The sequence below is a fragment of the Oncorhynchus masou genome, chromosome 28 (genome assembly GCF_036934945.1).
Source record: "Oncorhynchus masou masou isolate Uvic2021 chromosome 28, UVic_Omas_1.1, whole genome shotgun sequence".
Lineage (NCBI taxonomy): Eukaryota > Metazoa > Chordata > Actinopteri > Salmoniformes > Salmonidae > Oncorhynchus > Oncorhynchus masou.
Window position 1 is genome coordinate 56,282,503 of NC_088239.1, and position 13,004 is coordinate 56,295,506.

Sequence of the window (13,004 nt, forward strand, 5' to 3'; positions counted from 1 at the left end):
TCGTAAAAGGAAAAAGCTTCTACCAGTTCCTGGTGAGTAATCTCTGTTCTGAAGTGATTTTTGGTAGCAGCAACATTATTTGTTTACTTATTTTGTACATAAGTTATAAACAATGCAAAAAACAACAACATAATAACAGCTGGTTAGGAGCACGTAAAATGTCAGCCATCCTCTCCGGCGCCATTCCACTAAGCCCCAAAATAGATTATTTTCAAATACAATCACTTCATACTTTGATTACATTCAGACATGATCAAGTGTCTTTTTGTGTGTGAATACTTGGGAACAGATTTCCTAAATTAAACACATTTTAGCTGATTTAAAAACATTTTTTTTAAACAAAAATAAACAAACAAATAAAAAAAACTGTGGGCCAAAACTGGCCCACCAATGTCAATTATTTTGGCCCACAGTTTTTATTTGTTTGTTTACTTTCTCCTGTTGCCAATCCCTGCTCTATAGTCTACTGAGCATGAAGAGGACAACATTTTACATAATTTCCAGCCATGAGTCATCACTCACTGATCACCACTTCAAAATTCAATCATGCAAGGAAAATGTAGACTTCTCTCCCTCCACCTTCATTAGAAATTAATCTCCAGAACGATGTGTTGGAATATCGTTTCAGGGGTGTCATGACAGCAACACACTTTACAGTTAAAAAGACTGAGGGAGACCTGGGTTATCTTTACAGCGTGTTTCACTTTTAATTGGCTGGGAATGTCAGTCTCTTCATCTGACCTGGCTTTTATACATCTCTCCAGTGGTATAAAAAAGAGAGGAAAGATTAAATGGGTCTTGAAATATTAATTTCCTGCAATTCTAAAGACTTTGCGATTGGGCAGAGAATAATTAGCAGCTTTATAACACATTTTATGCAATTCTACTCATTTTTCCATAGGGTGGAAATAAATGTTTGCAGTTCTTAATTTGATATCTGAGTGAGAGTAACTAACAAAATCAATGGGTCGGTAATTCGACCGATTTTGCCTTGACAGCTTTGCACACTCTTGGCATTCTCTCAACCAACTTCATGAGGTAGTCACCTGGAATGGATTTCAATTAACAGGTGTGCCTTGTTAAAAGTTCATTTGTGGAAATTTCTTTCCTTCTTAATGCGTTTGAGCCAATCAGTTGTGTTCTGACAAGGTATGGGTAAGTATCCAGAAGATGTCCATATTATGGCAAGAACAGCTCAAATAAGCCAAGAGGAACGACAGTCCAGTCTCTCTTTTTTATACCACTGTAGAGATGTATAAGGATTCTATCGTTAAATCCCCTCTGGGCTTTTAGCAATGTGCTAGTGAGAGTCCGCTGGTGACAGACTGGAAATGGCCTTTCGCGTTCATAGAGGAGGCTATTTTCTAGGGGCCATTTTCATACTTTTCCAAGGCTGAGTGTTTTTGCACAATGCATTGGCCATATGGTAATACTGCTCATGGCAAGTACTTCACTACATTTAAGGTGTAAATGACACAGAACACTGCAATCTCATTGGCGATTCTGCAAAGGTGGAACATTTCCAAACATCTCATCCACTTTCAGTAATTTAGCACTTTCACGCTCCAACAATTTACAAGACAGTAACTTGAAGGCAACCAATGTGAGAGAAAAGAAAAGAAACACCTTTCAAATCAAAATGGATTCTCAAAGAGTTGGGTGATTACATGGACAAGTTACATGACTGACTGACCATGATGCCAATCAATAACTGAGGGCAGGAGAAGACGACATTTTTGGGCATTAAGGAGCTTGATCAGCAATATCAGATAAAGGGTTTCACTTTTCATCAGTAACAGGCAGAAGGAAGAAATGGATATGTGACTGCCACAGTGGCTGAATGGTATTAGGTGTGTGTGGAAGACATAGGCACGGACACTTGATGTATTACGCAGCATGGCACAATGCCTACTGTCCGTTGAGAGCTACTCAAGGAAAATACTAATTTGCAGTGCTCTTCCCAAAGGTGAGTGTCGAAGAACTAATGGAATTTAGGAATTTGACTAAAAGCTAAAATAGTCTACATGCATGTCATGCTGCGCATTGAGAAAATAAACATGGGTGAAGACATGGGTGAAACAATGTGGGTTGGGATATATGTTCAGGGAAAATGTCCTAGAAGGCAATACGTGAGTGGCAGAGAATGACATTTCTCATAAGAATCAAAGCTTTGGGCATGCAAGGGGAATACTATCCTATCAAATAGTCCCCTTGAAATGGGGCATACATATTCAGATAACCATAATCAGAATTTTGCCCCATTTCAATTTGGAACAAAAGAGAGTACAGTAGAATGGTACGGGGGCGGCTCAAATGCATATCAAGCTGGATATTTCTACTCTTCTAGCCTACATGTTTAACAGAAATGAATCACGTACCACCACAAGGTTGGGAAAATATGAACATATTTGCATTAATCTACAGAACAAACATGGATGATTAAATGCTGTTTGAATTAGAATAAGAAAACATGCAGATAGAAGCCTATTTTCTATGTAAAACTCTGCCAGTCAGTCTGTTGAGCAGTAACATGACCAGGAGCAAGAGGATGGTGCAGACTCGTGTTGTCACAGATAGGACAACACATACGCTGTCAGTGCCTCCGGCATCAACAGGTTAAATCACACCGCTATGTGACACTGTGTTCATAAACTAAATTGATTATATTGGCTACTTCCCTACATTTACATGAACATATTTACCTTGATAATATTTGTGCTCTTATCAAAGCTCTGGTGATTCTCATTGTATTGCTTGCTGGTATGAAACGAAGCGGCAATAAAAGTGAGTATATCAGTCAACTTTATCATCCTGTCAATCAAAGGGTCTCTTGCTAATGATAACTGTCCTAAAATTGCACAGGAAGTTTAATTATAAGATGAGTCATCCTTTCTGCTACAACTTCACCACCCCTATGGGTCTTCTCACCTGTCTGGTTGGGCTGACTGAAGCCCCCGGTGGCGGCGGGCGTGCCGAAGGGGTTCTTGTTGGCGGCGTCCTCACTGGGTTTCCCCCCCAGGCCACTGAAGAAGCCTCCCCCTGCCTGCTGGGAGCCTGCTACAGTGGCAGAGCTAGACCCAAACAGACCCCCACCACTGGATGGTTGCTGCAGGGGAGAAGGGAGGGGGGCACAGTCACAACAAGGTCATAATGATCATAATTGGTTATGCAGTAGTTAGTGTATGGGCTCTCGGCTGAGTTCTTACCCAAATACAATAATACATCTACCGTGTATGTGAGTGGTGTGGTCGCATTTGAAGAGGGATATTTGGGGGTCTTCTACTGAAGTGTTACATATCAAATGGTAGGAAGGTTTTATATTTTACACACATAGTAAAATGTGAATGTTACCTGTCCAAAGACACTCCCACCACTGGGCTGTTGACCAAACACTGAGTTAGTGGAGGAGCCTCCGAAAGCTGGGAGCGAAGAAGACAGAAAATACATTAGATATATACTGAGTGAACAAAACATTAGGAACACCTTCCTAATATTGAGTTTCATCCTCTTCTGCCCTCAGAACAGCCTCAATTAGTCAGGGAATGGAATCTCCAAGGTGTTGAAATAGCTCCACAGGGATGCTGGCCCATGTTGACTCCAATGCCCATGTTGACTCCAAGTTGTGTCAAGTTTGCTGGATGTCCTTTGGGTGTTGGACTATTCTTGATAAACACGGGAAACAGTTGATTGAAAAACCCAGAAGCTTTGCAGTTCTTGACACACTCAAACTGGTGTGCCTGGCACCTAGTACCGTTCAAAGACATTTAAATATTTTGTCTTGCCCATTCACCCTCAATGGCACACATACACAATCCATGTCTCAAGGTTTAAAAATCCTTCTTTAACCGGTCTATTTCTCTTCATCTACACTGATTTGAAGTGGATTTAACATGTGACATCAATAAGGGATTATAGCTTTCACGTGATCAGTCAGTCATGGAAAGTGTTCCTAATGTCTTGTACTCTGTGTATTTTGCAGGCTATGCACTTCTCCAATAAATCCATGCACAACATCACAAATTACGCTTGGGATGTGCAGTCTTAAGGTTAGCGATGATGACAGTGGTAGGAAGTAAGAAATGTGGGTGTGTGTACACTGCTAGTGCAGTCATTTGATGGCTGGTCTCGTTCCAGTAGCATTAGAATAAGGCGACAGAGAACCCTTTTCCTCACAGGTTATTGATGACTGAAGGGGGGTAGACGATGGAGCAGAAAGAGACAAACTCCCACCCTCTCCACTAGGATTGCACATTTTGGGGAATATTAAGAGGTGGAAACCTTCCGTGGGAATTAAAGGGAATATGTGGGAATTAACGGAAATATATGCAAACTAATATTAATACCATTTAAATGTAGATGCTTTTTGCATTGGATATATTTACCATATCATATGGAGACAGAAACAAACCTTTTACCTTATCATACGCAGACAATTGCAAATGATTAAATCCTTCCAATAGAAAAAAAAAAAAACGATTTAGTTACGAATTGAACTTTAATTAAATGAGTCGACATTGGATGATTTCACTGAACAAAAAAAAGGGACTATTGAATGATCCCCAATGATCCATTGCATCTCCCAAAAACATTTTCAACATACATCTGTAAAATTATAGTCTAGAAACTAAAGCTTTGGTTGTCTTACTCTCAGGCTTTCATGTCTTCTCCCTGGACCTCCTCAATGTCCACCTTTTGAACATCAGACTCTGAAGCCTCATCTTCACTGTCACTTTCCAACCTTGAGGATGGCTCGTTGTCGGGCTCAAAAAGCCTCAAATTTGCCCGGATGGCCAGGTCAGCCTATTGCGTGCTTTGGTGTGTGTGTTCCCAAACAAGGACCAGTTGCGCTCTGAGGCGACTGATGTTGGTGAGATTTGGAGGATGGAGGCAACAGGGGAAAGAGCCTCAGATGCAAAGTCTCTTCCACCAGGTGGCTGATGAGATATGTTGGCACAACTGCCATATTGCATCTCCATCACAAAACCCTTGCTTGGAAGTGTACTTCGCCAGACTGCCAAGAACCTTGTCCTCATCCAGGCCAAGGAGGTGAGACACGGTAGTGATTACACTATAGGCCTTGTTGATCTCTGCACCAGACATGATGCTCTTGCCAGCATACTTGGGGTCCAACATGTACGCTGTGGCGTGTATGGGCCTCAGGCAGAAGTCTTCAATACTTTTGATGCATTTCAGAACTGCAGTTTCCTCTTCTTGGAGCAACAGTGAAGTGGGAAGGGCAGTACGGATTTATTCTCTTACATCTGCAAGCAGAATCTGAACATCAGACAGGATGGCATAGTCTCCCTCAATCGGTGCAATGGCTAATGCTATAGGTTTCAGGCTGCTTATCACTCTCTCACAAAATATATCATCCAGGAGGATCCTCTAGATGGGGCTGTCCATATCGGCAGACTGTGATATGGCCATTTCTTGGAGAGACTCCTTTCCCTCCAGGAGACTGTCATAAATGACAACACCACCCCAACGGGTATTGCTGGGCAGCTTCAATGTGGTGCTCTTATTCTTCTCACTTTGCTTGGTGAGGTAGATTGCTGCAAAAAACTTGATGAACCTTCACATAACTAACCATTTCTCTTGTACAGTGTATCCATTGTTTTCAGTTCCATGATGTGCTCGAGGAGCAGATTCAATGCATGAGCAGCACAGCCAATGGGTGTGATGTGAGGGTAGGAATCCTCCACTTTAGACCAAGCAGCAGTTAGTTTTTGCTACCATGTGGGTTTTAGCTTGTTTGAGCCTGTTAACTGAGGAGCGTTAATTCACCTGTTTCCATACATGTTTCATTTTAAAACATTTATCTTACTAAAGAGTTGTTAAATTTAACTGCTTAACTATTTATCTGTATATGAAATTGTTTTTTTCAACTGTTTTTCCCTAAGCTTTACAGGAAAATGCCACTGGCACTATCTGATGTGTGGAGACATTTCACTGCAGCTAATATAGACATTGTTAAAAAGTTAGAAATGATTTAAACACTTTGTTGCAGGCTACTATTTACTAGTTAACAAAAGAATCTTGTATGTCATCTAAAATATATTCACCCCGCCCAGTATTGTAATCAAACCTTACCAGAAAGCATGTAGTCCTTAGCTCAGACAGTGTAGTCGTGTGGGTTCAAAAGCATCTCATTAGTGTGCAAGATCTTGAGAATCAGGTGTACATGTGATGGAAGAGTGCACTGTACATGTGATGGAAGAATGCACTGTGCATGCAGAGGGTTGCAATTCCATTGAATTCAGGATACTTTAACCAAAATATGCCACAAGACGTAGAATTGCCTTGTGTATCTCACAAAAAAGGTTCACTGTTATAAGCTAACTTTTTAATGAATTTAAGTAAAAATTCCAGAAACTTACCGGAAAGTTTACGACCCTTTGCAACCTTACTCTCTACTTATATTTCTGACAATGCCCCTGGGTACTCTGGAAATGTATGAAGTGTGATCAGCCTTCTGACAAACTCTAGATGGATGGAACTTTTGTGTGTGCGGCAAAGCGTGTGCTGTGTGTGAGAAAGCCAGCCACACTACCCAGCGGATCCCAGGATATCTCCCAACTCCCCATATATCCCTGGGCCTCTGCTCATTCCCTGTTTAAAATTGGCATCTTTTAGAAAGCTGTCTGTACGACTGTCCATAAATCCCTCATGCCCAGAGTCAATTCCCCCATAATAATCCATCGGAAAATGTTGTCTTTTCAGCGTATGGGGACTGCCCTTCAAATGAATGCTGTGACTGCCAAGGAACTTGGCAATGGAACTCACCCATCTCTGAAATTACAAAACTAATTCAAGACACCCACCCACAACATTGTGTGTGGCTCGAATTAGTCCATGTGTGGTGTTTTTTTTTTTTTAAACAGGCAGAGGCGTAAAATAAATGCTTCCGACTCTGTATACACATTTTCTAAAAAGTAACACTCATTATCAATGGGGCATTAACAGTTTTTTATGAATGAGCGTTCATAGGTACAGTTTGAAAACGTGCTCCAAAATAAAAACGGAACAGTCTGTTGGCAAGTTCCCATACCGTATCTACACTGACAATATGCTGAGGTGTAATATCTCACCAGCCATGAAGGGGACAGACATAATACATGGGAATGAAGAACACGCATCCAGACTCAATAGGAATTCCAGGGACATTTACAGTGTGACATGTTGCTGTACTGGCGTGGCTAGTTGGCTATTGTAGATCGAACACAGCCTGCTGTCACCTCAGGCCCACACAAAGACATTTAGAAACAGACTATGACCCTGGCTATTAACACTCCCTTAGATATCACTCAGCGTCTCTCTACATAATGAATTTATAAAAATCACCCCTTGGGATACACTGCAAAGTATCTCTGATTTCCTCAAAATGGAGCATTCTTATTGGACAAGTTCAGGTGGTTAAGCCGACTCCTCGGTTTCAAGACAGATTCCACAGTCTGGTCTTCGGCTATGTCTTACTCAATCAAGCTCTGTTAAGTGTGACAGGGACCAGGCCTGCTCTGATGCAGGGTAATGTAATTCATGTTGAACATTCTATAGGCTCTGCAGTGCAGACAAATGACCGTCTGACCCAGGGCTGCTCTCCTCACTGCATCGATTGCCTTGCTTAAATAGTAAAAACTGACAAAGGCATGTGAACCAGTGAGCACACACACCTTAGTTCAATTAACCCCCATCACAACCTCCTCCTTTACAGATAAATAGGAACATATTTTCACTTCACCCCATGACTTTCAGACCGTGTGACCCTGCTTCCTCCAAACAATATCAACATAATGCATGCGTCAGGCACAACTTCCTCTAGGTAGATCTGATTATGTCCAGTTAGCCGGAACAATTATGGGGGATTAAATGTTAAGAGCTTTGTATAGATAAAAGGGAAAAGTAATCACATCATGGAATGTAAGCCTCTCTCTACTATTTGCAATATAGGCCTATGGCCAGACAGATACACTAAGGTAAAACAGAATTAACCTATCTGGTTGGGAACACTTAACCCTAGGACAGACATAGTGAACTTGGTCCTGTAACTGCGGAGTTGTACCACATAGAGATCAGCTGTCTCTCCCTGCGGCCAACCCATCCTGTTGGCACGAGGGAGAATTCAGAGAATCGCTGGGAATGGGGAAACTCTCTCAGCCCAACACCCCAATTTTCTCACCCACTGCCACGCCTTAGCCTACACTGCCGACAACATTCACAGTTCACACCCTCTCCTTTTACCCAACAGTCTCCAACCCAAAGCCACCCCACATATCCCATCACTCCCACCCCCTCCATCTGACTGACTCCAGTAAACCAGAGAGGCCAGCCAGCTGCTGGGCTGTCTGGGACACACTAACCTCTGACCTGGGTTACTTTCCCTAGCAGTCAAACCCACACTTTGACAGCCCACTTCTGCTTAATTAAAAAGACAGTATATAATCCCTTCAAAACACATTACAAGGGCTTGGTTTATTTCATCATCATTATGGCACTTGGTTAGTGGTAGTGTAATTTTTTTTATTTTAAGGGGTGGATCAGCTTAATATTGCAGAAAGATTGTTGCTTCCATCAATGTAATTGTCTGCATCATTTCCAATACCACATTTTGTTTTTTTGTAAATACACTGCTCAAAAAATAAAGGGAACACTTAAACAACACAATGCAACTCCAAGTCAATCACACTTCTGTGAAATCAAACTGTCCATTAGGAAGCAACACTGATTGACAATAAATTTCACATGCTGTTGTGCAAATGGAATAGACAACAGGTGGAAATTATAGGCAATTAGCAAGAAACCCCCAATAAAGGAGTGGTTCTGCAGGTGATAACCACAGACCACTTCTCAGTTCCTATGCTTCCTGGCTGATGTTTTGGTCACTTTTGAATGCTGGCGGTGCTTTCACTCTAGTGGTAGCATGAGATGGAGTCTACAACCCACACAAGTGGCTCAGGTTGTGTAGCTCATCCAGGATGGCACATCAATGCGAGCTGTGGCAAGAAGGTTTGCTGTGTCTGTCAGCGTAGTGTCCAGAGCATGGAGGCGCTACCAGGAGACAGGCAAGTACATCAGGAGACGTGGAGGAGGCCGTAGGAGGGCAACAACCCAGCAGCAGGACCGCTACCTCCGCCTTTGTGCAAGGAGGAGCAGGAGGAGAACTGCCAGAGCCCTGCAAAATGACCTCCAGCAGGCCACAAATGTGCATGTGTCTGCTCAAAACGGTCAAAAACAGACTCCATGAGGGTGGTATGAGGGCCCGACGTCCACAGGTGGGGGCTGTGCTTACAGCCCAACACCGTACAGGACGTTTGGCATTTGCCAGAGAACACCAAGATTGGCAAATTACATGGCCCCATTCATTCTTTCCTTCACACGGATCAGTCGTCCTGGTCCCTTTGCAGGCAAACTGCCCCAAAGCATGATGTTTCCACCCCCATGCTTCATAGTAGGTATGGTGTTCTTTGGACTCAACTCAGCATTCTTTGTCCTCCAAACACGGAAAGTTCTATTTTGTTTCATCTGACCATAAGACATTCTCCCAATCTTCTTCTGGATCATCCAAATGCTCTCTAGCAAACTTCAGACGGGCCTGGACATGTACTGGCTTAAGCAGGGGGACAGTCTGGCACTGCGGGTTGAGTCACTGGCGGCGTAGTGTGTTACTGATGGTAGGCTTTGTTACTTTGGTCCCAGCTCTCTGCAGGTCATTCACTAGGTTCCCCCCGTGTGGTTCTGGGATTTTTTTCAAGCTGGTTACCTATTGCAGATTAAGTTTTCCCAGCCTGGTGCAGGTCTACAATTTTGTTTCTGGTGTCCTTTGACAGCTCTTTGGTCTTGGCCATAGTGGAGTTTGGAGTGTGACTGTTTGAGGTTGTGGACAGGTGTCTTTTATACTGATGACAAGTTCAAACAAGTGGAGGAGAGGAGCCTCTTAAAGAAGAAGTTACAGGTCTGTGAGAGCCAGAAATCTTGCTTGTTTGTAGGTGACCAAATCCTTATTTTCCACCATAATTTGCAAATAAATTCATTAAAAATCCTACAAAGTGATTTTGTGGATTTTTTTTCTCATTTTGTCTGTCATAGTTGAAGTGTACTTATGATGAAAATGACAGGCCTCTCTCATCTTTTTAAGTGGGAGAACTTGCACAATTGGTGGCTGACTAAATACTTTTTTGCCCCACTGTATATCCATGTACATACACATATGCATACATATACATACCTATATAGATTTTTTTTTTTGAATATACATTTATTATTCCCGGCAAACCCTACCACCCTTCCCCCAATTGGAGTAAACTAATGAACAATAACACTTAGGCTTCTGCCTTCAGTTTATACATCTTATTACACATTTTACAGACAATCTATTTTACAGTAGTTATATTTTGTTTTTTTTAGTCCTGGCCTTCCTCGATTTCTGATGTCCATCCAGTTTCATTTCTATTTATAACTGTGCTATTTTACAAAATTTCTGAACCTATATACATTTTACAGACCCCACATGTTTTACATTGGTTATCTTGTTATTAGTCCCACCCTTCAGCTCCATTCAACCCCTCCCATTTATCTCTCAACACCATCCATTTTGGATTTCTATTTGCCATACATTTTTCAACTGTGCTGTGATGCTTCACAAAAGTACTGAACCTTTCTATTCTCATAGCTTCTACAGATTTTAAATTAAAAATAAACATTGTTGCTAAAATAATTATTTTATTATTGATCGATTATGGCTTTTCAAATCACCCAGTATTGCTATCTGCAGCATTAGTTCTAGGCAAACGTTGCAATTCTTCAGCCATTCCTGGACCTATGACCAAAAACGAGCTACATATGGACAGTACCAAAATAAATTATCTAATGACTCTGCTTCCTCACAGCAAAATCTGCAGAGCTGGGAATATTGTATCCCCCATTTATATAACATTCTATTGGTTGCAAGAATTTTGTATTGTAATTTAAATTGAAAAATTTGAAGTTATGAATCCGGCTTTGTTTTGCGCATCAGTTCATAAACCTTGTGCCATGGAATGTGTACATCGAAAATCACTAGTGGTAGTGTAATCTGCATGTAGCCTAAAGTGTGCACCTTATCATACTGGGGGTTATAGTGTCAAGGTCGAACAAACTTGCCCCTATATGTACAGATCGGGAATCAGCTAACCACCATTCCAACCCTAACCACATCTGTACCAGGTGAAACACAAAACTGACCCTAGACCTGTGTTTAGTGCCAACTTCCTCCAACATAGTAGTTTACAGAGTCCCTATTTGTATTTATATTGGATCCCCTCCTCCTGGGATCCAGCAAACTTGAGGTAGTTATATACAATAAAGCACCATTACATTTCTCAACACATTAAGTGTGTGCCACTACTATACTACCACATATCTACAACACAAAATCCATGTGTATTGTGTGTGTACAGTGCATATTTTATCATGTGTGTGTCTACCTGTGTCATGTGTGTCTGTACCTGTTATCATGTGTGTCTGTACCTATGACCCATGAAGATCCGGAACAGTACGGCCTGCCAGTACCAGCAGATCCTAACAGGCCCAGATGGATGGACTGGATGAGGCTGTATCAGAGAGTAGAGGGCACCTCTCCTAGCTGCATTATCCTAATGGCCGTGATAAACACCTAATGATGCTGTTCAGTCTCAGACGGAAAACATCAATTTAAACACTTTGGCCGCAGCTCTGACCGTCAAGGATGCCCCATTGCCTATTTCCCTACCTTTGCTATGTTTGTATAGGTGAACATAGTATTGCTAAAACTATAGTAGTCCTAAATACGGAATTTGGAGAGTATTTGTCAAAATCAACTAGAATCTGGTAATCCAATCCTGAAGCATTGAAGGTATTGTCTGATCCCTAAACAGATTGTAAATCCAGTCTAGAAGAGATAGAATGGCAGCTTGAGATGCCATCTGTGTAAATACTAGACTGGCTTAAAACAACCTTCTACAGTTTCGTGGTGATGTCCAAGGGACGGACCAAATTCCAATAAGACGCTGACCTGAGCTGTCTGCCACTTAGAAAATACAATACATTGGTGATGAATTCTAGGATGGAACCAGTATTAGTGCCTTTTCACACACACAAACACACTCACCTGCAGTCTGTCCAAAGCTGAAACCAGTGGAGGATGTAGTGGTGGTGTTGCTTCCAAACGCAGAGCCTTGTCCAAACCCAGCACTCTGCTGCCCGAAGGCCGGGGTGGCGCTCGGCTGCCCAAACAGGCCTGTGCCCGTACTGCTGGCTGTACTGGCGCTGGGGGAGCCAAAGGAAAAGCCACTTGCATTGCTGACACTGAGGGCTCCAAACAAACCACCTCCACTAGCAGCGGTACTGGCAACTGCAGCAGGGGAGGCCACTGCGGGCTGTCCAAATCCGGGGTTGGCCCCAAATGCAGACTGGCCAAAACCAAAGCCACCGGCTACATTAGCAGCAGGCTGGCCAAACCCGCCTACTGTCTGTCCGAATATGGGTTTCCCGAAGCCGGCTGCTGCGCCTGTAGCAAGGGGAGCACCGAAGCCAGTGGAACCAAAGCCTCCGGCAGACGCTGAGGCTGGAGCGGGCTGCCCAAATACAGAGTTGGAGTTGGTAGGGGTGGTGGAGGCGGGGGCTGCAGTGTTGATGACCGGGGTGAGACTGGTGACGGCTACAGTTGTGCTAACTGTGATGACGGCCGGAGGCTGGGTGAAGATGGAGCCAGGTTTGTCCGAGCTGGGGGCCGGGTAGGCTAGTGGTGGGGCCTCCGGGGTGGGGGTGATTGCGGGTGGTGAGGCCTCAGGGTCAGGCGTGGACTCATGGACAGGCTCTGGGGTGGTGCTTGGGGCTGCCTGGGCTGATGGGGTGATGGAGGCAGGGGGGAAAGAGGTGGTAGAGGTGGCGGGGGGAGCTGGGGGCGTTGGGGCTTTTTCAGGGATGGTAGGGGTGGGGGTGACTGATGACTCTGGGGAGGTAGTAACCTCAGGCTCAGCGATAGGGGGCTG

General features: G+C 43.2%; 1 protein-coding gene across 1 annotated transcript in view; it reads right to left on the reverse strand.

Annotated features, from left to right (window-relative positions):
• The window catches only part of LOC135517953 (nuclear pore complex protein Nup214-like), an 80,936-nt gene that overhangs the window by 22,224 nt on the left and 45,708 nt on the right, over positions 1 to 13,004 (reverse strand). Inside the window, 3 exon segments of the mRNA XM_064942693.1 lie at positions 2,929 to 3,106; positions 3,352 to 3,419; positions 12,122 to 13,003. Of these exon segments, the coding sequence (XP_064798765.1) occupies positions 2,929 to 3,106; positions 3,352 to 3,419; positions 12,122 to 13,003 (1,128 nt within the window).